This window comes from Nerophis lumbriciformis, linkage group LG28 (assembly GCF_033978685.3).
Source record: "Nerophis lumbriciformis linkage group LG28, RoL_Nlum_v2.1, whole genome shotgun sequence".
Lineage (NCBI taxonomy): Eukaryota > Metazoa > Chordata > Actinopteri > Syngnathiformes > Syngnathidae > Nerophis > Nerophis lumbriciformis.
The window spans coordinates 36,518,525-36,546,452 of record NC_084575.2 but is presented as its reverse complement, the minus strand read 5'-3'; the positions used below and the strand labels follow the sequence as shown (position 1 = coordinate 36,546,452).

Genomic DNA, 27,928 nt, shown 5'->3' with positions numbered 1-27,928 from the left:
GTCTTTGTCTGTCCTCACTGTGTCATATACTTTCTATAAATACTGCATTCTGTCCTCACTGTGTCATATACTTTCTATAAATACTGCATTCTGTCCTCACTGTGTCATATACTTTCTATAAATACTGCATTCTGTCCTCACTGTGTCATATACTTTCTATAAATACTGCATTTTGTCCTCACTGTGTCATATACTTTCTATAAATACTGCATTCTGTCCTCACTGTGTCATATACTTTCTATAAATACTGCATTTTGTCCTCACTGTGTCATATACTTTCTATAAATACTGCATTTTGTCCTCACTGTGTAATATACTTTCTATAAATACTGCATTCTGTCCTCATCGTGTCATATACTTTCTATAAATACTGCATTCTGTCCTCACTGTGTCATATACTTTCTATAAATACTGCATTTTGTCCTCACTGTGTCATATACTTTCTATAAATACTGCATTTTGTCCTCACTGTGTCATATACTTTCTATAAATACAAGCAAAATGAGATGCTGTCGATCACATATTTGACCATGTTCTCTCCCTAGAGATGGAATCAGTGCGTATTCTGCTCTACACGCTCATCTTCATCATCAGCGTATTTGGAAACCTCCTCATCATCACTGTCCTGATTCTCAACAAGCGTATGAGAACGGTCACCAACTCTTTCCTGCTCTCGCTTGCCCTGAGTGACCTGATGATGGCCATCTTCTGTATGCCCTTCACCCTCATCCCCAATATACTGGAGGATTTCATCTTTGGGGCCGCCATGTGCAAGATAGTCACCTACTTTATGGGTGAGAACACTTTGTTTACAAATTGGCTTGAACTAAACTGAGTGTTTTTCCTGTATTTCTTACATCATCAAGGAACGAGCATATTAATCGTGAAGAATTCTGTTTATTGTGTGAAACTTACTTTTGATAAATCGCGTGTTGAAACAGTTTGAATCACTTTAAATTGCAACAGTTTTTAGAGGGATGCAAGTTTGACTAATGAGTGTCCTATGTAACATTATTTGTAGCTTCATTTTATTTTGAAATAAACAAATGTAGAGGTTGCCCTCTAGTGGGTTCTTCAGAGCACCACACACTGCCAGGAATTCAGGGTATAACACTGTTTTATTTCGTTCTCGCGAGGTGCGAGCCTTTTGCTTCCCAGCAACAAGTCTTCTCTGCGTCTGCCCAGCAGCACCTCCAACTCCAAATACTCGTCTCATCACGGCTGCTGCTAATAAAGGCGACAGTTGATTAGATAACAAGGCCCACCTGGGCCATCTACGCACCTGTCGCTGTCTTCGAGGCCGGTCCTGGCGACACCCCGTTCTGCGGCAGGCCCGCAGGCCACACCCCCTCCACATACCTCCACTGCCAAACGCAGGCCAGGAAGCTGTCCGGTCGCGCTTAGTAGACGTCACACTGCCGCCGCGTTCCAAGGACGTCAGGCAGCAAGATTTTTTTTCTAAACTATTCTGTCAGCCTCCCTCTAAGGACATTCACTTAATTATTGCTGATTACCAGAAGATTTTTTTTGAGACGAGATCACCTGGTCAGTCCTCGCCCCCCAAGGACTCAAGCTCCGCCCACTTCACTGGCTTTTCCCTCCTTGTCTCCGCGACAATCCCCCATTGGGATTTGACATGGACAGTGTGGACTATCTTTAAAGGAGGAACACGTAAGCCACCTTCGAACATCCACCCTCCTACCCTTGGCGTCTGTTCCTGCAATCACCAGTAACGTCTGGTATCCGCTTCTTGAGGGGGGGTCTAGGGCTCGTAGCTGTGCAACGGGGGAGGCGATGCTGCATCCAGCCAGGCTGCTACCTACTGCTCGGCCCCCGCCGCCTGTCCTGCCTCCTCTACCTGATCTGCTGCGGCCTCCTCTGCCTGCACTGCTGCGCCCTCTGCATCCTCCTCTGCCTGCTGTGCTGCACCCTCCTCTGCAAGCTGTGCTGCGGCCTCCTCTGCCTGCTCCGCTACGGCCTCTGCGACCTCCTCTGCCTGCTCTGCTGCGCCCTCTGCGGCCTCTTCAGCCTGCTGTGCTGCAGCCTCCTCTGCCTGCTGGACGGCGTGGCGAAGTTGGGAGAGTGGCCGTGCCAGCAATCTGAGGGTTACTGGTTCAATCCCCACCTTCTACCATCCTAGTCACGTCCGTTGTGTCCTTGAGCAAGACACTTCACCCTTGCTCCTGATGGGACTGGTTAGCGCCGTGCATGGCAGCTCCCGCCATCAGTGTGTGAATGTGTGTGTGAATGGGTGAATGTGGAAAATAGTGTCAAAGCGCTTTGAGTTCCTTAAAAAGATAGAAAAGCGCTATACAAGTACGACCCATTTACCATTTACCATTCCACCGCCTTCTCTGCCTGCTGCTCCTCTGCCGGACACGCCTCCAGCCCAGCCGCCTGCTGCTCAAGCTTCGGACATGCCTCCAGCCCAGCCGCCTGCTGCTCAAGCTTTGGACACGCCTCCAGCCCATCCGCCTGCTCCTCTGGCTCCTCCCACGACCACGTCTTTGTCTTCATTGGCTCCTCCCACGGAGACGGCATCTTCTTCATCTCCAGCGGGTAGTCCCACGACATCACCGTCTTTCTCGTCTCTGGCAGGCCGTCCCACAGCGCCGTCGTCATCCTCGTCTTCGGCGGGCCATCCCACGACGTCAACATCCTTGTCTCTGGCGGGCCGTCCCACAACGCCGTCGTCATCCTTGTCTCTTGCGGGCCATCCCACAGAGCCGTCGTCTTCCCTGTCTCCGACGGGCCAGGCAGATTTGAGATAGGACGGAAATTATTTAAGTTGGTAGGATCTGCACCAGCTTTTTTCATGATTGGGGTTATTGCAGCAGTTTTAAATGATGTATGAACAGTTCCAGTAGTGAGAGAGGAGTGGATGATGGCAGAAATGAGGGGGACCAGAGAGGGGAGGCAGGATTTAACTAGGACTGTCGGAAAGGGGTCCAGCTGACAGGCTCTGAGAGGGTGGGGAGCTCAAAGGAGGAGAAGGGGTGGGTGGGTGTAGTTTGGAAGTGACACTGGAGGAGTTTGAACCAAGGTCCTGGTGGATTGTCTGGTTTTTGGTGTTTTGGCTGCCTGGCCTGAGTCTGGCGGTGGAGGCATGTGGAGAGGGGCGTGGTTCACGCGTTCCCTGCGGGCGGGGTGTGTACAGGGGCTGGCCATGAAGCAGCAGACAGGTGAGCTGGAGAGTGAGAGAGCGATGCCACCTGGAAGTGCTGAAAAGCCAAAAAACTTTGAAAATCGTGATCATTAAACCAATTGTAAAACGCTGCAGCAGAATGTTGTGCCCTTTCCTGTGGTCTAGAAGAACTCACACATAGAGACATCCTCACACACACATTCACAGACACACACAGGATCACGGTAAATAAAGGCGGATTGTTCTGTGCAGGATTCTACAAAGCATGGTTGCTTCCCTACCACTGTTTACTACCGAGGTAGCTTCTAACAGACATTTCCACCATGTTTTATTGAGGAAATATGCTAACAGATGATCACTGTGATCAAATTCAAATGAATTGCGATCAACAATCACGATCATACAATCTCCCAGCCCTACCTCAAGGCCACCTGCATCTTGGCTGCCCCTGCGGGTTCAATGTTTGGTGGTTCGTTCTGTTTTGAAGTGTTTGGCTGGAACCCAATATGTGAGGCAGAGTTTTGAATGGTTAACAAAATAAATATTTATTTACAAGTCCAGGAATTGCAAAAGTACAAGAAAAACGAGCACAAGGCTAGTCCAGTCAAAAAGGTAATGAACGAAGAAAAAGCGAAGCAAAATGCTTGAAGAGATGGTGCAAAAGTAAAAAGAGAAAATGTGGCGGCCAGGAGCAGGGAGAACTGGTGACAAACAGAATGCACAAAGCAAGTTTCCTGGAGAAACAAAGATACCAGCACAGAGAAACAAACTACAACCAGCAATCACAGCAGCAAGATTCAAAGGCCTAATTGCCAAAAGCCACACAGGTGTGTCCCCTGGCTATGTCCCCTGGCTATGTCCCCTTGCCTGCCATAGACCAATCTGAAAAAAAAGTTCAACAGAACTAGTAAAAAACCCAATATGACAAGCAGAACATAAACAACATTTAAAAAACAACAAAACACAAGTTCAAAATAGAACAGTTTCATTATTAAACATAGTCCAACCCAGTATGGGTCAAAATTTGCAAATGAGTTAAATATAAAGAAAAGAATAAGCAAAAATGTGATCTTGTTGCTAATCCTGGCAAAGCAAATCCCCAAACAAGAGCACATTTACCTGCTGTGTAAGTTCAATGCAAGGCTTGGTGCAGACCTCATGTCTTGATCATTGCACCACCAACTGACCTCAAACACATCTCCAAACCCGCAGCTCTCCTCTCCCATTTACGCCTCAGAGTTTGTTGCACGCTTAAAGTTAAAGGCATTTAACGCCGAGTTAAGTGGGGGGAAAGTGCTTAAGTCGTGATTAAAGGCAGTTTCATTATTAATGAGGACTTTTCCTTTTTTTGGAATGTGTAAAAATACTGGAACATGGAGGTTTCCTAACACTTGTAAATGTCTTTGAAATCCATAAAAAACATAACACTTTAAATTTGAAAAGGCTGTCCAATCCCGGGCTCGGGATCTCTCTGGGTGGAGTTTGCATGTTCTCCCCGTGACTGTGTGGGTTCCCTCCGGGTACTCTGGCTTCCTTGCACCTGGGTATAAGCTCCTCCCACCTCCAAAGACATGCACCTGGGGATAGGTTGATTGGCAACACTAAATGGTCCCTAGTGTGTGAATGTTGTCTATCTGTGTTGGCCCTGTGATGAGGTGGTGACTTGTCCAGGGTGTACACCGCCTTCTGCTCGAATGCAGCTGAGATAGGCTCCAGCACCTAACTGTCCCCGAAAGGGATAAGCGGTAGAAAATGGATGGATTCTTGATTTCCCCCCGGGGATTAATACAGTATTTCTGGTTTATTTTTGGATGGGATGTAGCAATGCACGCTTGTTGTGTGTACGTGTGTTGCCATAGTGATGTAGTGTGTGGATGCACAGGCAACAGCATTTTTGTTCCTGGCTAGATGTAACTCTGTATATAAAACTTTGTTTCACTTATTATTATAACCACACGGATGTGTGTTGTGTTGTGTGTGTTATTTTTAGTACAAATGTTTGAGAAGGTGTGAGGCAACAGGATGAGCTGGACAGCTCTATGTGTATATTTGTGTGATCGTGCTTGTGAGGGGGAGCTCATGGGAGAATAGTTCCCATTCAAGAGCAGATTGTGACATGCTGTCAAAAATGCAGACAAAAATATCTAAAGAATCAGACAAAAAGGAACCTTTGGTGTTGAGCAGAACAGCTGATCCTATCAAAGCAACTGCCTTTGTCTTCCCGCACCTACCCCAACAGTGCTGGGATGGTACAACATCCATAGTACAGTATGAGTATATTTTGCAGCAAACCAATGTGGTCCAATAACTGGTTCAAAGCCATTGCATCTCTAACTGGCTCACATACCAGAAGAAAAACTCCAAAAAATTCCAACCAACAGGACTTGACATATATCTTCAGGAAATGAAGCAGAACACACTGTGCCAACAGCTGCTTGCTCAACAAACTGGTAATATCAAAGGTATGTATGATAACATTAAAAAGATCTTGGAACATCAAACAATCATGCCTCTGAAATCATCGTCAAGAGAAATCATCTCTAACGAATCTGAATATTTTAATGGCAGGATAAAACACTACTCTGTTCTCTGTTCCGTCTCCGATGCAGCACCATTTCATGTCAAACATCTAGGTGACCTGCACGTTGAACCAAGACCAACATTTCATGTCAAACATCCAGCCTACCTGCACGTTGAACCAAGACCAACATTTCATGTCAAACATCTAGCTGACCTGCACGTTGAACCAAGACCAACATTTCATGTCAAACATCTAGCTGACCTGCACGTTGAACCAAGACCAACATTTCATGTCAAACATCTAGCTGACCTGCACGTTGAACCAAGACCAACATTTCATGTCAAACATCTCGCTGACCTGCACGTTGAACCAAGACCAACATTTCATGTCAAACATCTCGCTGACCTGCACGTTGAACCAAGACCAACATTTCATGTCAAACATCTCGCTGACCTGCACGTTGAACCAAGACCAACATTTCATGTCAAACATCTAGCTGACCTGCACGTTGAACCAACACCGCAGGAGCGAGGCAGAGCCCTTGTCAGCCTAACCGGCTGTCAATCACTGGATCAAAGCTGAAGTCAGAAGCCTGCTCTGTTTGGCCATCTCCTCAGCTTGTGTGGGAGAGAAAGCGATGTCCCACAGGAAAAGAGAAAAGAGAAAGGGAGACGGACAGCAGTGACTAAAAATGAACACATGCCTCTTTACAGTCAATAAACACAGGAGTAGCAGGAGTGACGCAATACGTAGGACGAGTGATCCAAGTAGGAAACCTAGACATCATAGACTGTAGACATTGACCAAGTAGAGGCGGGAGAAGAAGAGGAAGGTACAACCGAGAAAAGCAAGCAGAAATATCGGCACCAGGCTTACAGAAACAAATGGGAGGAAAGCAGCAATTCTACATGGTGGGTATAACCTGTTACTTGTCATTTTTGCAACGTGCAAATGATTGCTGAGATCACTGTTCTAAACAAACTCCTGCCTCTTCTACACATCTGAATAATTAAGACGGTTTAAGTTGAGCCGGGGGCGGCATGGCGTAGTGGGTAGAGCGCCCGTGCCAGAAACCTGAGGGTTGCAGGTTCGCTTCCCGCCTCTTGATATCCAAATCGCTGCCGTTGTGTCTTTGGGCAGGACACTTCACCCTTGGCCCCAGTGCCGCTCACACTGGTGAATGAATGATGAATGATCGGTGGTGGTCGGAGGGGCCGTAGGCGCAAACTGGCAGCCACACTTCCGTCAGTCTACCCCAGGGCAGCTGTGGCTACGAAAGTATCTTACCACCAGCAGGTGTGAATGAATGATGAATGTAGCTTACCACCAGCAGGTGTGAATGAATGATGAATGTAGCTTACCACCAGCAGGTGTGAATGAATGATGAATGTAGCTTACCACCAGCAGGTGTGAATGAATGATGAATGTAGCTTACCACCAGCAGGTGTGAATGAATGATGAATGTAGCTTACCACCAGCAGGTGTGAATGAATGATGAAAGTAGCTTACCACCAGCAGGTGGGAATGAATGATGAAAGTACCTTACCACCAGCAGGTGTGAATGAATGATGAAAGTAGCTTACCACCAGCAGGTGTGAATGAATAATGAAAGTAGCTTACCACCAGCAGGTGTGAATGAATGATGAAAGTAGCTTACCACCAGCAGGTGTGAATGAATAATGAAAGTAGCTTACCACCAGCAGGTGGGAATGAATGTTGGCTTCTCACTTCTCTGTGAGCGATTTGAGTGTCTAGAAAAGCGCTATATAAATCTAATCCATTATTACTTTCTTTGTGGGACATTGCATGCAGATGCACGATGTTGAACGCTATTCAGCTGTTTGAGGCTTCCAAGTAAGTCAATTCCCACGTAGTCCTAGTTTTTGTGCATTCCCAATTGCACTAATGTTTGTTTGGCGGGCACCTCCCTGCACATTTGCTTTACTGTGTTTGGTACCTGCACACTGTCAATTCAATTATTCATATCAATAATATGTAAATATGTCAGCTTTTAGCCAAAGGTAAATAAAGGAAAGTTAAAAAACAGGTAATGACTTTGAAAATAGAAATAAAATAGAAATAAAAAAGAGGAATGTATATATATTGTATTGCACATATTCTAAATTAAATGTCAGGATATAAAAAATATAGATGTGTATATGATGTGCTCATATTATGACCTTGATTACATTACTTTTGATCATTGTGTTTATTTGTGTGATCACAAATAAATTGGCTATTGTTAATGACTAATGTAATGTTGATAACTTAACTAGACCAAAAAAACATCGCAGCACAAACGACAGAACCTTTTCACATAGTTGGGGGTGATGTTACATGCAATATCAATACAACAATTTAATGTACTGTCAGTTCACCCTCTCAATCAGTAAGTGAAGTCCATGCAGAAGAAGTCATCAGTAGGACGTCTTCTTGACCTATATGTTCCTGTTTTGCAAGTAAGCAAAGTTTCAGACAATAAATAAGTAATTAAGAAAAGATTGGAAGTTCCTTGGTGTGTGAATGATGACGTGAACTGTCAACAGATCCATCATCCATCCACCACGTGTCCCTCTAGGGTAACAGGGGGGCTGGAGCTAGGGTTAGGGTTAGGGTTAAAATGGTTCTAACATTGATCAGACACACTTGAATAACATAGAAATGTGCAGTGAAGAAGAAATGCTGGTGAGGGAAGGATGCAGCCTGTATTGGCCACACCACTCCGTGTGAGACCCTGCAACTGCTACTGCTCACTGACTTGAGTCAAACGGTCCTACCGCTCCAAGAATATTACAGAAACATCAGTTTTTAGTTAACCTCATTATGTCGCCCATTCAGCAGCGTGAAGATGAATATAACAATCTCAGTGAGCTCTTATTTAGGCTTCTATGTTGTGCATCTCCTTTAATGTTCTCCCACCTGCTCTGGGTGTTTATTTGTCTTTACCACATAATACACAGGATTGTTTTGTCATGACATGCTTACGTCACTTCCTGTCAAAGACGTAGAGAAAAAACTCCCCTCTTGCTATTTTTAATATAAATGTTCCTGACCTCTGATTGTGGTCTCGGGTACCGAGGAATTTTAGGACATCTTCGAACTGCTGTTGGTCCTTGAGAGGCACAGATTTGCTGAAAAGAACAAACTAGAAGCATCACTGAGACTAGCGGCTAAAGCAGTTGCCTAGCAACCCAAAGCCACGCGAAGATCAATCTGCAGGAGTTTGGGAGTGTTTTCTGACCATAGAGAGTGATCTCGTTTGACAACTCCAATTGAGCTCTGATCAGCGCAAGGCACCAAACTGAAATGTACAAGTAAAAAGTGTCGTAAAGTGTTTTCACTTTGTTCAAAGCGCTGAAAACCGCCATATACTGTATTTTTCGGAGTATAAGTCGCACCTGCCGAAAATGCATAATAAAGAAGGAAAAAAACATATATAAGTCGCACTGGAGCCTGGCCAAACTATGAAAAAAAACTGCGACTTATAGTCCGAAAAATACGGTACAGCAAATAAGGTAGTGTGTCATTAATGGCAACTAGCTAGCCTTACAGATTAGCCTTCAATGATTTTGTAGACTTAAAACAGATCAGGATGAATATAATTCAAATATGGGAAGCCAACCTTTGACCCAGCGCACTACTTTTAGCACTCGAACTAGACAAGGACTTTTTTCACATATATGAAAGAGTAATGGGAAACCTTGAAATGATTTCAGTCATGACAAGTGTCTCTACTTTAATTACATTGCCCCTTTACTTGCTACATAAACACTCTCTGCCATTGTTTGGGTGCACAACAACGTCATCTTGGCCTGGGCTTTTGTAAAAAAAAAATGTAATACTTTCTTTTTCATTTAAATCTTTCAGTCAACTGGGACAGGTGTAATACAGTCAGCTGGGACAGGTGTAATACAGTCAGTTGGGACAGGTGTAATACAGTCAGTTGGGACAGGTGTAATACAGTCAGCTGGGACAGGTGTAATACAGTCGGTTGGGACAGGTGTAATACTGTCAGCTGCTCACATGTGGTCCAAAGAATGCTCAGGTAGCTTCTGTGTTTGCATGAGAAATTAGGGGAAACACTACATGAGAGATGAGGGGAAATACTACATGAGAAATGAGGGGAAACACTACATGAGAAATGAGGGGAAACACTACATGAGAAATGAGGGGAAATACTACATGAGAGATGAGGGGAAACACTACATGAGAGATGATGGGAAACACTACATGAGAGATGAGGGGAAACACTACATGAGAAATGAGGGGAAATACTACATGAGAGATGAGGGGAAACACGGCTCTGTTCCCATTCACACAAGATTTGAAGAAATCCAGTACACCAAATCCACATTCCTCCTCCTTTGCTGGTTCCTGCTATTTTAGGTAATACATGCATTTTAGTAGGTGATTGATTAACACAACTTGTTCTTAATCCATTTTCATAAAGCAATCCTGAGAACAGTTTGTGCAATATGGAGGGTCATTGATCAGTCCTCAAACATGTTTCTAGAAAGGCCTATGGCAGTTTTCTATTCCTCTCATGCAAAGATGAGAGAAAGTGTGTGTAGCTTGGAAAGGATGTACGGTAGAAAGAGACATCAGCAAAATACTGTTGAAAACATGTCGCAGCCAAAGATGATGCTGTAGGATTATTGTGGTTACTTGTCTCATTTTGCACGAAAGGAATGACTGAGTTTGCTTTGTCAGCCTTTTGGGTGCCTTCATTGAAATGCAGGAAGTTGTACTAACATCCGTACAGGAAGTATTACCCCGCTATGCAGTGGGGAAGAAGTGAAAGGATTCATGTTATTCTTTGTTGAGGAGATGACTGAAAGGAATGTTTAACATTCTGAAGCCTCTCAGAGGGAGATAGACCTTTTAAACAATTAGATGTCCCTTAAATCAAGCCGGGTATTGAACATATTGCCTGTTTTTTCCACCCTTTAGGACTCTCCGTCAGCATCTCTACCTTCAGCCTGGTGGCAATTGCCATTGAGCGATATAGTGCCATCTGCAACCCGCTGAAGTCCCGAGCGTGGCAAACCAAATCCCACGCATACCGTGTTATTGCTGCTACCTGGGTGCTGTCACTCCTTATCATGATTCCTTATCCCGTCTTCAGCATCATCAAGACTTTCCCCAAGACCAATGACACTGTGGGCCGCATGTGCCGCCTCCACTGGCCCAGTCAACAAGCTGAGCAAACTTGGTATGTATGCATTATCCATCCATCCATCCATCCATCCATCCATCCATCCATCCATCCATCCATCCATCCATCCATCCATCCATCCATCCATCCATCCATCCATCCATCCATCCATCCATCCACATTTTGTGGGACACACTGTGTTAAAATCACATTTGTAGATTCCGCAGTATTGCACTTTCAAAATCCTCACAATAATACCATGACGTATCAAATGAAAACTTGGTCAGTGTAGTTTTTTTCTGGCTCTTTTGCGTTGGCCGGTCTTAAAAGAAACTACTTCTCACTACGCCCTGGAACGGCGTAAAGAAAGTAAAAGGAGGAAGAAAGTGGGAGAAGTGTGTTTGTAGTCGATAAGAGGAATTGTTTTTTCTAACATGATGGACATTTCATCAAAATCAGTCCATAACTTTGTGAGTGATGTTGCTAACTAACCTGGAGAAAACACAACCTCTTTGGCGGAGGTTATAAAGTCTGCGTACTGCAAAGCAAAGCGTGCCACCTTTTCTCCAGCGTTTCCAAGCCGTCACAGAGCCGGTGATGGCGCACAGGAACACGCCCAGCGGGAACGCTTACACTGCACACCGCGGGAAGCACGAGTATTACCAGAAGGGACTTGAAAAACCAAAAACTCTAAACTGAACATTATTGTTCAAATTTATGTTTACATTTTCAATTTAAAAGACACGGAACTCAGGTTTTTTTTTGGTAATATTTGCAGTGGATGTTTCTGCACAATTATTTGCTTTTAAAAATACATGTATTAGGGTTGCGCGGTATACAAAAAATAAATATATGTAATAAAGTATATAATATTATAAAGTACCGCAGTACTAATGAATAAAAAACGGTACTATACTGCCTTTGAAAAATGACCGGTACTACGGAAGTGCCACGCTGCAAGCTGTGCAAGCGCTGCTTTAAAACATGTCTCGCCAAAGGTGGCATTAAAGTATTGTGGTCTGGTATGGTCTTTATTGTCATTGCACAAGTACAACAAAATGTTTGTTTTCAGCACAAACCCATTCAAGATTAGACAAACAAACAGTGTACAGGGTTACAGAACAAGAACGCTGATGGGTCGCCACAAGGCGCTCCGTAAAAGATGGAAACAAGGTACAAACCCTGTTTCCATATGAGTTGGGAAATTGTGTTAGATGTAAATATAAACGGAATACAATAATTTGCAAATCCTTTTCAAGCCATATTCAGTTGAATATGCTACAAAGACAACATATTTGATGTTCAAACTCATAAACATTTTTATTTTTTTGCAAATAATCATTAACTTAGAATTTCATGGCTGCAACACGTGCCAAAGTAGTTGGGAAAGGGCATGTTCACCACTGTGTTACATGGCCTTTCCTTTTAACAACACTCAGTAAACGTTTTGGGAACTGAGGAGACACATTTTTGAAGCTTCTCAGGTGGAATTCTTTCCCATTCTTGCTTGATGTACAGCTTAAGTTGTTCAACAGTCCGGGGGTCTCCCTTGTGCTATTTTAGGCTTCATAATGCGCCACACATTTTCAATGGGAGACAGGTCTGGACTACAGGCAGGCCAGTCTAGTACCCGCACTATTTTACTATGAAGCCACGTTGATGTAACACAAGGCTTGGCATTGTCTTGCTGAAATAAGCAGGGGCGTCCATGGTAACGTTGCTTGGATGGCAACATATGTTGCTCCAAAATCTGTATGTACCTTTCAGCATTAATGGCGCCTTCACAGATGTGTAAGTTACCCATGTCTTGGCCACTAATACACCCCCATACCATCACACATGCTGCCTTTTACACTTTGCGCCAGATGGTTCTTTTCCTCTTTGGTCCGGAGGACACGACGTCCACAGTTTCCAAAAACAATTTGAAATGTGGACTCGTCAGACCACAGAACACTTTTCCACTTTGTATCAGTCCATCTTAGATGAGCTCAGGCCCAGCGAAGCCGACGGCGTTTCTGGGTGTTGTTGATAAACGGTATTTGCCTTGCATAGGAGAGTTTTAACTTGCACTTACAGATGTAGCGACCAACTGTAGTTACTGACAGTGGGTTTCTGAAGTGTTCCTGAGCCCATGTGGTGATATTCTTTACACACCGATGTTGCTTGTTGATGCAGTACAGCCTGAGGGATGGAAGGTCACGGGCTTAGCTGCTTACATGCAGTGATTTCTCCACATTCTCTGAACCCTTTGATGATATTACGGAGCGTAGATGGTGAAATCCCTAAATTCCTTGCAATAGCTGGTTGAGAAAGGTTTTTCTTAAACTGTTCAACAATTTGCTCACGCATTTGTTGACAAAGTGGTGACCCTCGCCCCATCCTTGTTTGTGAATGACTGAGCATTTCATGGAATCTACTTTTATACCCAATCATGGCACCCACCTGTTCCCAATTAGCCTGCACACCTGTGGGATGTTCCAAATAAGTGTTTGATGAGCATTCCTCAACTTTATCAGTATTTATTGCCACCTTTCCCAACTTCTTTGTCACGTGTTGCTGGCATCAAATTCTAAAGTTAATGATTATTTGCACAAAAAAAAAAAATGTTTTTGAGTTTGAACATCAAATATGTTGTCTTTGTAGCATATTCAACTGAATATGGCTTGAAAAGGATTTGCAAATCATTGTATTCCGTTTATATTTACATCTAACACAATTTCCCAACTCATATGGAAACGGGGTTTGTAGACACTGGGGGGGATGAGTAAAAAAATACAAGAGAGCCCAGTCTGGAGTGAGAAACAAATTCTATAGCAAAGCACATATACACAAAGCACATATTGCAACATACATCTCAAGACTTGCAACAGAGGGGAGGGAGTGGGGGCTACGGTGGAAGGCTGCAGCTCTTCAGTCGCTGCCCATCCATCCATTAAATGGTAAATGAGTTGTACTTGTATAGCGCTTTTCTACCTTTTTAAGGAACTCAAAGCGCTTTGACACTATTTCCACATTCACACACACATTCACACACTGATGGCGGGAGCTGCCATGCAAGGTGCTAACCAGGACCCATCAGGAGCAAGGGTGACGTGTCTTGCTCAAGGACACAACGGACGTGACTAGGATGGTAGAAGGTGGGGATTGAACCAGTAACCCTCAAATTGCTGACACGGTCACTCTCCCAACTTCGCCACGCCGTCCCGTCCCGTCCGTCCCCCCGTTACCCCTAAGGGATTTGCGTCAAGGGCTTTGGATGGGGGGTGGGGTATGTGTGTGTGGCGTATATTTTTTGTGGATGCATGTGTGTGTGTAAGCCTGCCACGTGTCTTTGTTCCGCGACCTTGGTGTTCTTGCAGCCGCCAGTCAGTCCAAAGTCAACAACAACAGGTGTGTGTCCATGAGAGACAAGAAGGGAGTTTGTTGTGTCTTCACTGCACTGTCCTTCAGGAGAGTCTCCAAGACAGGGAAACAATCCCAATTAGAATGATTTGTTTGCGAGTGAAAATAATTTAACTTTTCACTCTTAATTATCTATGACTGGTCCTCAGATTCATCCCGCAGGGCAGACAGTCCGATGTTATCCAAATCCCAAGAGTGTCCACAGTTCTTCCCGCATCCTCCAATCATTTGTGGCAGCTTTGGGCTACTTTGAAGACTGCCAGCAACTTCCAATTTGTGGACAAACCACAGCAAGGCTTACTCCAATCAGCAAATGTCATCATTCCCAATAGGTGATATCTTCACCTCCTCCACTGAAAGGGTCGCCAGGCACGCGGCACTCCTTCTCCCAAGAGTCTGTGGTGTGTCCAGCAACAACCGCTCCGTCACGGCAAGCAGGTTCTCCACACCCAAGATCTTGTCAATTTTGTTGAGGGCAGTTAAATAGTTTCATTGAAATAACAATCAAGCAGACCTGCACAAGGAGTTTAAAGATGTGTATGTGTTTGTTGTCAATTATTAGCACAGTCCAAACCGACGACATAGCGTTTACTAATGCTTGTGACATGACTTCATTTTGTTACAAATTTGAGTTTTATCTTTAACAATGCTACATGTCTTAGCTGTGTATTCTACTGCTTGCTAGTGTTACATATCTGAGTTATTGTGCAGAAATATGGGGAAACAATTACAAATGTGCACTTGATTCACTAACTAAAAGATCAATTAGCATAATGCATCATGTTGGATTTAGAGAACATACAAAGCCTTTATTTAATGAATCACAAATGTTGAAATTCAACAAGCTAGTGCATTTGCAAACATCTAAAATGATGTACAAAGCAAACTATAACCTGCTAGCCAAGAATGTACAACAATTCTTCCCAACAAAAGAGGAGAAATATAACCTTAGAAGAAAAGTTAATTGAAAACATTTGTATGCACGTACAACACTTAAGACATTTAGCATTTCATGTGGAATTAAATGATGGAAGGGATTAAGCAAAGAAAATGAAACAAAGCAGCAATATGATTCACTTTAAGAGACTGTTCAAACTACAAATGTTCACAAAGTAGAAAGAAGAACAATAATCATGAATATCTTGAACCGAGACATTGACTATTTATGTATTTAATATCTGTTCACTTACTTATGGTATATTTATTAATTGACTGTTCTGTCACTAACAGAACAAAGAGATGGGATTAGACTGCTATTGTATAAAAAGGGGAAGGATTAAATAAACTCTGCTTATTCCTACTCCTTTTTGTAATGAAACAACTGGAAATATATGATGCATTACATTGTCATGTAATTGTATGCATGTTCCAAATAAACTGAACGGAACTGAATTGAACTATTTAGTTTGTTTAGTTCCCCTTTAAGGAAGACAAAACTGATTATTGTCTGCTGTAACCACACAACAAACGTTAGGAAATAACTTATATCTAGCAAAACTGCTCATTGCCTGCCGTACAAACCCAACTCGGTGTCATCTGTCATAGAGTTTTAACTTGCACTTACAGATGTAGCGACCAACTGTAGTTACTGACAGTGGTTTTCTGAAGTGTTCCTGAGCCTGTGTGGTGATGTCCTTTACACACTGATATGTTGAAGAGGTTCATTTAGCCTACTGATGTGTATTTATATATGGTTGATTTATATAGGCTAGTAAGGTCAAGTTTGGACTACCTTGCCTCTGCAGCCTTCATCAGAGGTGTCACATGATGTTAGCGTGACGTCGTCTGTGACATCTTATATGGATAGGTGTCATGTTATATGATATGACATCTTATATAGATAGGTGTCATGTTATATGATATGACATGTTATATGGATAGGTGTCATGTTATATGATATGACATCTTATATAGATAGGTGTCATGTTATATGATATGACATGTTATATGGATAGGTGTCATGTTATATGATATGACATCTTATATAGATAGGTGTCATGTTATATGATATGGATAGGTGATGTTAGCGTGACGTCGTCTGTGACATGTTATATGGATAGGTGTCCCCTAGTGTGAGCCGGGGGTAGTGTGGGGCGCCCCCTGTCGTCTGGATGTCTACCAAACAGACGGGACTGTGTCCCAGGTGTGGGATGGTTGGTAGGCTCCTTCGTCCCTGTTGACAGTCTTTGGGGCCCGCTTCCTGATTTCAAGCGCCTCTTTGATCCAGCATCTCTGATGAAGGCAAGGTAGCCCAAACTTGTCAAGTACAAAACTTCACCTTACTAGCCTATATAAATCAACCATTTATATTTACACACTGATGTGGCTTTTTGATGCAGTACCGCCTGAGAGATCCATCCATCCATCCATCCATCCATATTCTTCCGCTTATCCGAGGTCGGGTCGCGGGGGCAGCAGCCTAAGTAGCTCTCCCCAGCCACTATGTCCAGCTCCTCCCGGGGGATCCCGAGGCGTTCCCAGGCCAGCCGGGAGACATAGTCTACCCAACGTGTCCTGGGTCTTCCCCGTGTCCTCCTACCGGTCGGACGAGCCCTAAACACCTCCTTAGGGAGGCGTTCGGGTGGCATCCTGACCAGATGCCCGAACCACCTCATCTGGCTCCTCTCCATGTGGAGGAGCAGCGGCTGTACTTTGAGCTCCTCCCGGATGACAGAGCTTCTCACCCTATCTCTAAGGGAGAGACCCGCCACCCGGCGGAAGAAACTCATTTGGGCCGCTTGTACCCACACCACAATTTTTCAGAGAGTCTTGTATTTCAGCTGAAGTTATTTGTGGATTTTTCTTTGCATCTCAAACAATTTTTCTGGCAGTTGTGGCTGAAATCTTTGCTGGTCTACCTGAATCCCTCATTTTTCACTTCTTAATCAGCGTTTGAACACTGCTGATTGGCATTCTCAATTCCTTGGATATCTTTTTATACCCCTTTCCTGTTTTATGCAGTTCAATGACCTTTTCTCGCAGATCCTTTGACAATTATTTTGCTTTCCCCATGACTCAGAATCCATAAACATGTGTGCAGCACTGGATGAAAGATGCAATGGTCTGTCAGAAGCCCAGAAACTCACTGACCTTTTATACACACACATGAATACATTTATACACACACATTCATTACAAACAAACATGTCACAGGTGAGGATTGGAACCTTGATTAGCCATTCAAACCTGTTTGTGTCAACTTTTGTGCATGTTATCAGATCAAAGTCACTGGGGTATGTCAACTTTTGATCAGGGTCATTTGGGTACTTTCTTTTGTCATTTTGATTTAAAACGAGTAAACACAGTTGTTTGTCAATAAATAGCTTCACACAACCACTAAGCATGAGTGGAAGAAAGGTTTTTGTGTTGTCATTCAAATTATCTGAAGAATGGCCAAGAAATCATACATTCTCCCAAGGTATGTAAAAGAAATACTTGAATTTCAGTGAATTCTAGCTATAAATATAAGCTGAATTTAAGCTGCTAAGGACCGTTGTCCCGTGCAGAGTTCCAGCTAAGAGCTTCCAGCTCATTCAAAGCTGCCCCTGTTACTGGACACTCCATCGCCGCCAGACTTTTGAGCTCGGAGACTCAGGTAAAGAAGATACCTGCGCAATGATGGTTTTTAGCGTGGCATGAGCGGTGCGCTTTTCCCAACGCCACTGCCTTGATTGTAAGGAGATGGTTCCAGTGGCAAGGGAGACCCTAGACGACCGGCATCTTCTTACAACTGCAGGAAGCTGCTGGAATCCAGGTTTTTGGGAAACCGCCTCATAGCGTGCCGTCACCAGCTCGCTTTTCTGTCAGGGTGTGCTCCCTTAGCCTTCGTCCGCTTTTACAGCCATTGTGGTGCTTTTCACTGCTACCATCTTCTGCCTGCTCAACCTTTGAGGTCTTCAGGATCACTCTTAGTCTGGACTCTACCATTCGACCTGTTTGGCTTGGGTAACCCTAACCCGGAGTACAAGACTCCAGCCAACAAAGCTCTAAGGGTCATGGAGACGCGCAAAGTGCCCCACCACGATAAGGTGGTGATCCCGTCGGGACACACACACACACACACACACACACACACACACACACACACACACACACACACACAAACAGTAGTTTTCTTAAAGTAGGGCACTTTCAGGAATTTTGCACCCTATGACATCACCCCCAACCCCTCAAATCCTCCTGCTTAGAATTGTTGGTGAACTCTCAACTCGTTCTTGTGAGCCCAATTGTTTCCTCTCGTGAGATGATCGTATTGTCTAACAAATATTCTACATTTCGTTTGTTCCATCATGATGCGTTCATTCAGTCATACAATCATCTTACCTTTGATTTCTAAATAACTGATAAGCATTAAGACATTTTGGCTGCTCTTCATAGAACCGAGGAGTAAATATATTCTAGAAATAACCAGACATGTTCCCCAGTACAAATCCAGTATTGGTTCATTTTTGTCTAGATTGTACTTGAAGCTGACAAATCAATATTGACTTCATCCTTTTGTTATTCTGGCTTTCTTGCAGGTATGTTCTCTTGCTATTCCTTTTGTTCTTCATCCCTGGAGTGTTGATGGCTGTAGCCTATGGTCTCATCTCAAGAGTGCTCTACCGAGGCATGCAGTTTGAGACAAAGCAGAAGAACACAGAGACGTCTGGTAAGAAAAGTGTTTTTAAAACCATACCAGGTGTCATCAACTAAAAAGTTAGTGGTTAACTGAAGAAATGTTTCCTAAAATCAAAGTCCTGATATTTAATGAATTGTAACTCAGTTCCAAATATTTGTATTTGTTGTTGATTATTCCTCACTTGTAGTAGTAGTTGTGGTGGGTGTGTGTGTGTGTGTGTGTGTGTGTGTGTGTGTGTGTGTGTGTGTGTGTGTGTGTGTGTGTGTGTGTGTGTGTGTGTGTGTGTGTGTGTGTGTGTGTGTGTGTGCGTACATGTTGTGTGTTAAGTTTGCTGTGCGATGATTCCTACATGCCATCAAGTAGTGGTGGCTGTTGCTCACACTAATAGCGTATCGGTCACAGCGTGGTAACGTATGTAAAACTAATGATTTAGATGACAGCATCAGTAACTTCATTTACTTTTAACACTGGCTGGAGCCTATCCCAGCTGACTATGGGTTAGTCAGAGGCAGGGTACACCCTAGACTAGTAGCTAGACCAGACCTGGGCAAATGAAGGCCCGGGGACCACATGCGGCCTGTTAAGCTTTTTAATCTGGCCCGTCAGACATTCCCAAATAATGTTTTTAGATGTTTAAGATGTAAAGTGTAGCTGCCATTATGATGTGCACTCATCTTTTAGAATGACCGGAAGTCTTCAACTACAAACCCCGTTTCCATATGAGTTGGGAAATTGTGTTAGATGTAAATATAAACGGAATACAATGATTTGCAAATCCTTTTCAAGCCATATTCAGTTGAATATGCTACAAAGACAACATATTTGATGTTCAAACTCATAAACTTTATTTTTTTTGGCAAATAATCATTAACTTAGAATTTGATGGCAGCAACACGTGACAAAGAAGTTGGAAAGGTGGCAATAAATACTGATAAAGTTGAGGAATGCTCATCAAACACTTATTTGGAACATCCCACAGGTGTGCAGGCTAATTGGGAACAGGTGGGTGCCATGATTGGGTATAAAAACAGCTTCCCAAAAAATGCTCAGTCTTTCACAAGAAAGGATGGGGCGAGGTACACCCCTTTGTCCACAACTGCGTGAGCAAATAGTCAAACAGTTTAAGAACAACGTTTCTCAAAGTGACATTGCAAGACATTTAGGGATTTCAACATCTACGCTCCATAATATCATCAAAAGGTTCAGAGAATGTGGAGAAATCACTCCACGTAAGCGGCATGGCCGGAAACCAACATTGAATGACCGTGACCTTCCATCCCTCAGACGGCACTGTATCAAAAACCCACATCAATCTCTAAAGGATATCACCACATGGGCTCAGGAACACTTCAGAAAACCACTGTCACTAAATACAGTTGGTCGCTACATCTGTAAGTGCAAGTTAAAGCTCTACTATGCAAAGTGAAAGCCATTTATCAACAACACCCAGAAACGCCGCCGGCTTCTCTGGGCCCGAGATCATCTAAGATGGACTCATGCAAAGTGGAAAAGTGTTCTGTGGTCTGACGAGTCCACATTTCAAATTGTTTTTGGAAATATTTGACATCGTGTCATCCGGACCAAAGGGGAAGCGAACCATCCAGACTGTTATCGACGCAAAGTTGAAAAGCCAGCATGTGTGATGGTATGGGGGTGCATTAGTGGCCAAGACATGGGTAACTTACACATCTGTGAAGGCACCATTAATGCTGAAAGGTACATACAGGTTTTGGAACAACATATGTTGCCATCTAAGTGCCGTCTTTTTCATGGACGCCCCTGCTTATTTCAGCAAGACAATGCCAAGCCACATTCAGCACGTGTTACAACAGCGTGGCTTCGTAAAAAAAGAGTGCGAGTACTTTCCTGGCCCGCCTGCAGTCCAGACCTGTCTCCCATCGAAAATGTGTGGCGCATTATGAAGCGTAAAATACGACAGCGGAGACCCCGGACTGTTGAACGACTGAAGCTCTACATAAAACAAGAATGGGGAAGAATCCCACTTTCAAAGCTTCAACAATTAGTTTCCTCAGTTCCCAATCGTTTACTGAGTGTTGTTAAAAGAAAAGGTGATGTAACACAGTGGTGAACATGCCCTTTCCCAACTACTTTGGCACGTGTTGCAGCCATGAAATTCTAAGTTAATTATTATTTGCAAAAAAAAAATAAAGTGTATGAGTTTGAACATCAAATATGTTGTCTTTGTAGCATATTCAACTGAATATGGCTTGAAAAGGATTTGCAAATCATTGTATTCTGTTTATATTTACATCTAACACAATTTCCCAACTCATATGGAAACAGGGTTTGTATACTAAGTCTTTACATGCTTGGAATCTGCATCATATACTAGTTACTATGCTCATCTAATTAGTTACTATGCTCATCTAATTAGTTACTCTGGTCGTCTAATTTGTTAATATGGTCATCTAAATAGTTAATATGGTCATCTAATTAGTTACTAATCAATTAACTAACTAATTAGTTATTAGTTGTGGATGGCGTGGCGTGGTTGGGAGAGTGGCCGTGCCAGCAACCTAAGGGTTCCTGGTTCTTCTACCAACCTCGTCACGTCCGTTGTGTCCTTGAGCAAGACACTTCACCCTTGCTCCTGATGGCTGCTGGTTAGGGCCTTGCATGGCAGCTCCCTCCATCAGTGTGTGAATGTGTGTGTGAATGTGGAAGTAGTGTCAAAGCGCTTTGAGTACCTTGAAGGTAGAAAAGCGCTATACAAGTATAACCCATTTACCATTTACCATTTACTATGGTCATCTAATTATTTGCTATGGTCACCTAATTAGTTACTCTGGTCATCTAATTTGTTACTATGGTCAGCTAACTAGTTTCTGTGGTAACTTATTAGTTACTATGGTAATGTAATGTGTTACTAAGGTAATCTAATTAGTTACTATGGTAATGTAATGAGTTACTATGGTAATGTAATTAGTTACTATGGTAATGTAATGAGTTACTATGGTCATGTAAGTCACAGCAGCTCAGACGAGGCACCAAGCAGTGTGGGTGGGGAGTGTTTCCACAGAGTGTGAAATGTGGGTGTCAGGGACAGACGTGGAAGGAGATTTTGACAACAAAGTTGTAAAGCTTAGTGATATATCACATATATCAGATTGTAGGTGGGTTTGTTTACCCTTCATGTTCATATTTCACTGTGTTTGTTGCATTTTTGTTGTGTTTGGCTTGATTGTAAAATATGTGTATGGAGAGGGGGTGTGACGTTCATATGTTGTCAATATTCAGTGTTTTATTCTTCATAGTTAATATTGTAACATTCTTTATTTCCATGTACATTCCGAGTGTCTCATTCAGTGAAAAAAATTTAAATTCCATTCTGTTTTTTAAGGCGGTCTGTCAACGCTTTTAGCTTTCAATCAGACATTATTGTGAGGTTTTGTATTAGTGTTCCTAAAAATAGGACCCAAGCACACATACTGTACAGCATATATATATATATATATATATATACATATATATATATATATATACCGTATTTTCCGCACCATAAGGCGCCCTGGGTTATAAGCCACGCCTTCAATGAACGGCATATTTCAAAACTTTGTCCACCTATAAGCCGCCCCGTGTTATAAGCCGCATCTAACTGCGCTAAAGGAATGTCAAAAAAACAGTCAGATAGGTCAGTCAAACTTTAATAATATATTAAAAACCAGCGTGATGTGGGCGCGCATGGAGTCGTATATCAACATGGACGGAGCTGCGTGAAAAAAGCCACCCGGCCTCTTTGTGTAAACTTACCTTAACCACTCGCTCATCTTTTCTTCATCCATCCATCCCTTCGAGTTAGCTTTTATGATGACGCCGGCTGGAAAGGTCTCTTTTGGCAAGGTCTTCCTTTTGAATATCACCATGGGTGGAAGTTTCTGGCCATTAGCATGGCAAGCTAGAACCACAGTGAAGGATGACTTCTCATTCCCTGTGGTGCGAATATTCACCGTACGTGCTCCCGTTGTATCCACAGTGCGGTTCACAGGAATATCAAAAGTCAGTGGAACCTCGTCCATGTTGATAATGTTCTCTGGCCGGATCTTTTTTTCAGCTATCTTGTTTTTACAATATGCACGGAAAGTAGCCAGCTTTTCTTGAAAGTCTTTAGGCAGTTGCTGTGAAATAGTAGTCCGTGTGCGGATGGAGAGATTGCGTCTTTTCATGAACCAGAAACCTGTCGCTTAGTAGGAGCCATTTTGTGGTCTTTACAGATGTAAACACACAAAGAAAATGAAACGTAATATCCGCGCCCTTCTTCTACGCGGGCGGGTGGTTGCTTACAGTAGAAGAAGAAGCGCTTCCTGTTCTATGGGGGCGGGTGCTTACCTTGGCGGTTGCTTGCGTAGAAGAAGAAGCACTTCCTCTTCTACGGGGAAAAAAGATGGCGGCTGTTTACCGTAGTTGCGAGACCGAAACTTTATGAAAATGAATCTTAATATTAATCCATATATAAAGCGCACCGGGTTATAAGGCGCACTGTCAGCTTTTGAGAAAATTTGTGTTTTTTAGGTGCGCCTTATAGTGCGGAAAATACGGTACACATCTAAATGCACATCTTTTCATAGATTTGAAGAAAAGATGTTCAGCTCATGTCACCTCAATAATCCAACTGCTACTTTCTTCCCAGAGCTGAAGAACGGGGCGGTTGCAGAGCAGCCGAATGATGGCGATGACGGTTGTTACATTGAAGTTTCCAACAAGCCCTCTTCCACCGTGGAGCTGCCCACCCTCTCATCTGGTGCCAAGACTGAGTGTTCTCGCAGGAACACCTCGGAGGCCAAATTACAGGGAAAAAAACGTGTCATACGGATGTTGATGGTGATTGTGGCCCTCTTTTTTATCTGCTGGATGCCTCTGTACTTTGCTAACACCTGGAAGGCTTTTGATTTAAGGTCAGCCTCTAGAAGCCTTTCAGGGGCACCCATTTCCTTCATACATTTGCTGTCTTACACCTCTGCCTGTGTCAATCCTGTCATATACTGCTTCATGAATACACGCTTCCGCAAGGCCCTCCTGTCCACCTTTGCCTGCTGCTGGCGCTGCCGTTTCTGCCGCAAGTGTTGCTGTTTTAAGAAGCGGGAAAGAGGAGGAGACAATGGCACTACCATGGGGGCGACAATGGCTACCACTGTGTCAAAGTACAGCTACGCCACTGTCAGTACCACCGCCTGATTCAGCTTCCATCCTTCAAATCATGCAGCCGTGTCACTATAGTCTCTGCATGCTGCCAAATGGGACTTCTGTCTAATTGTTCAGTTCCTTCATTTGCTCATATTGACACAATTAAATGTTATCTATAAATACTTCTGTCTAATTGTTAAGTTCCTTCATTTGCTCATATTGACACAATTAAATGTTATCTATAAATACTTCTGTCTAATTGTTCAGTTCCTTCATTTGCTCATATTGACACAATTAAATGTTATCTATAAATACTTCTGTCTAATTGTTAAGTTCCTTCATTTGCTCTTATTGACACAATTAAATGTTATCTATAAATACTTCTGTCTAATTGTTAAGTTCCTTCATTTGCTCATATTGACACAATTAAATGTTATCTATAAATACTTCTGTCTAATTGTTCAGTTCCTTCATTTGCTCTTATTGACACAATTAAATGTTATCTATAAATACTTCTGTCTAATTGTTAAGTTCCTTCATTTGCTCTTATTGACACAATTAAATGTTATCTATAAATACTTCTGTCTAATTGTTCAGTTCCTTCATTTGCTCATATTGACACAATTAAATGTTATCTATAAATACTTCTGTCTAATTGTTCAGTTCCTTCATTTGCTCTTATTGACACAATTAAATGTTATCTATAAATACTTCTGTCTAATTGTTAAGTTCCTTCATTTGCTCTTATTGACACAATTAAATGTTATCTATAAATACTTCTGTCTAATTGTTCAGTTCCTTCATTTGCTCATATTGACACAATTAAATGTTATCTATAAATACTTCTGTCTAATTGTTCAGTTCCTTCATTTGCTCTTATTGACACAATTAAATGTTATCTATAAATACTTCTGTCTAATTGTTAAGTTCCTTCATTTGCTCTTATTGACACAATTAAATGTTATCTATAAATACTTCTGTCTAATTGTTCAGTTCCTTCATTTGCTCATATTGACACAATTAAATGTTATCTATAAATACTTCTGTCTAATTGTTAAGTTCCTTCATTTGCTCATATTGATGCAATTAGATGTTATCTATAAATACAAAGCAATCAACACCAGAAGCAAAGCTTACTGAAGCCTTTTGCTTTTTTATCACTAGTAGCGACTAGTGTATCTCTTTACTCAAATATTTGTGCTGTTTTGCACCTTTGCATTTAGTTATATTACAGCCCTATTAAAAACATGTTTGAATTATCTTTTCCCTCAAATGCTAGATTAAATACCACATCCGTCCATCCATTTTCTCTCGCTTGTCCATCCCGAGTCAAATGAACATATACAAACTACAAAAGCAGTGAAGTTGTCAGGTTGTGTAAATGGTAAATAAAAAGAGAATACAACAAATCCTTTTCAACTTATATTCAATTGAATCGACTGCAAAGACAAGATATTTCATATTCACACTGAGAAACGTGTTTTTTCTTTTGCAAATAATCCGTGAAACAAGCAGGAAGTTGGTGGCTATAGCGGGGCGTAGGAGGTCTGTGTCCAAGCGGGAGGTTGAGATCCGAGAGTCAGTCCAGGAAGCAGAGGAACAAGGAATGACGAGACACACAGCTCATCAACACGGGAACGAAGGTCTGCAGTTGGAGCAACAAGGAGGACATGAGAAAATTGATAACACGGGGAAGAAAACAGAGAGCAAGAGTGAGCATAGAGCAGGCCTGGGCAATTATTTTGACTTGGGGCCAAATTTAGAGAAAAAAATGTGTCTGGGGGCCGGTATATCTATTTTTAGGAGAACTAATACAAAACCTCACAATAAAGTCTGATTGAATGCTAAAAATGTTATGACAGACCGTCTTAAAAACGGAGCGGGATTTAAAATTTTTCTATGAAGGATAAAACCCTGAATATTGAGAACATAAGAACGTCTCAATCCACATATTTTACAATCAAGCCAAATGCAACAAAAATGCAACAAACACAGCGAAATATGAACGCGAAGGGTAAAAACACAAAAAACGTACAGTCTGATATCTGTGATTTATCACTAAGCTTTAGAACTTTGTTGTAAAAATCTCCTTCCGCGTCTGTCCCTGACACCCACATTTCAGGCTGGCCGCTCTGGAAACACTCTGTGGAAACACTCTCTGGAAACACTCTGTGGAAACGCTCCCCTCCCACACTGCTTGGTGTCTCGTCTGACCTGCTGCTGTGACGTAGATTACCTTAGTAACTAGTAGGGTTGTACGGTATACGGGTATTAGTATAGTACCGCGATACTAATGAATCATATTCGGTACCATACCGCCTCTAAAAAGTACCGGTCCGCCACACCCTAAGATTTTTTGTTAAAATAAAACCAATAATGCAATTTTTTCTGGTCCCCTTTATTTAGAAAAGTACCGAAAAATATCGAAATAATATTGGTATCAGGACAACACTAGTCACTAAAATATCATGCAAAAGCGCAGATTCCAACCATTGAAATACGTTGTATAGTTCAAGACTTATGGTCATTTGAAAACATCACTGCACATCATAATGGCAGCTACAGTTTCCATCTTAAAGATCTAAAAAGGTTATTTGGGAATGTCTGGTGGGCCAGATTGAAAAGCTTAACGGGCCGCATGTGGCCCCCGGGCCTTCATTTGCTCAGGTCTGGCATAGAGAATGACGTGGCTTACTGTACGCGAACAGAAGATTACGTTCTGGCCCGGAACGCAGGTCTGCACTGGCTTAAGAAGTCCAGGAAGCTCATCAGTCACAGGTGCGCAGAGTGCAGATTAATTGCAGGAGATGAGCGGTCGTATGATCATATAGTAGATGTAGATGATCATATAGTAGATGTAGATGATCATATAGTAGATGTAGATGATCATATAGTAGATGTAGATGATCATATAGTAGATGTAGATGATCATATAGTAGATGTAGATGATCATATAGTAGATGTAGATGATCATACAGTAGATGTAGATGATCATATAGTAGATGTAGATGATCATATAGTAGATGTAGATGATCATATAGTAGATGTAGATGATCATATAGTAGATGTAGATGATCATATAGTAGATGTAGATGATCATATAGTAGATGTAGATGATCATATAGTAGATGTAGATGATCATATAGTTGATGTAGATGATCATATAGTAGATGTAGATGATCTATATCTGCTGTACAAATTGACTTTACAATAGAGAAGTGTAGGATACTTCTCTTGTTGCCTTATTTGTATTTGACATTATTAAAGGGATTTATATTATCATTTGGTGCAAGAAAGAGAAAAAAAAGAAGACAGAGGGGGAAATTGTGGGGACAAGAGGTGGATTAGACAGAGAGACATCAACAACAACAACAATAACAACAACAACAACAACAATAGAACAACATCAGCAAATAGGATAAGTACAAATATGATGTTAAAAGTGATAGCAAAGAAGCAGTTATTGAAATAAATAATAATAAAGAAATGACAATGAGCATTATTACACTACAAATGAATCAATAGAAATAGCAATAGAAATATCACTATTGATAATGAACAATACCAATAATTGACCTCTATTATCAATGCAACAATACATATATGTCATGATAACTTGTACTTTGAGTCCAGCAAGGCACAACAAAGCACATACTGTCCTAATAACAATATGGATATAGGACAATTGTATCTTATCATCTTGACAATATTTGATCTTTATAAAATGATATGAACATCAAGTTGTTGTGTGTTTTCATTTACAAGCTATTATTATTATTTATTATTATTATTATTTCTCCATGTTGGACACTTTGCCAAAAACTTATCTGTGTCATACGTGTAACTATGCGCTCTATCGTCAGCCCAGGAACAAGTCTTTATTGAACTAAGTCTTTATTGAAACTAGGCATTATTGAACTAAGTCTTTATTGAACTAAGTCT

At 42.2% G+C, this 27,928-nt stretch overlaps 1 protein-coding gene across 2 annotated transcripts in view; it reads left to right on the top strand.

Annotated features, from left to right (window-relative positions):
- The window catches only part of LOC133571122 (cholecystokinin receptor-like), a 44,146-nt gene extending 19,824 nt beyond the window's left edge, over nt 1-24,322 (top strand). The window contains exons 2-5 of one of the 2 annotated variants that reach the window (XM_061924206.1): nt 546-794; nt 10,617-10,878; nt 18,744-18,874; nt 23,493-24,322. In XM_061924206.1, the coding sequence (XP_061780190.1) occupies nt 546-794; nt 10,617-10,878; nt 18,744-18,874; nt 23,493-24,037 (1,187 nt within the window). In that variant the 3' untranslated portion in view covers nt 24,038-24,322. The remainder of the gene's footprint in view (nt 1-545; nt 795-10,616; nt 10,879-18,743; nt 18,875-23,492) is intronic. The other variant, XM_061924207.1, reaches the window with a different exon arrangement.
- The last annotated feature ends 3,606 nt before the right edge of the window (nt 24,323-27,928 follow it).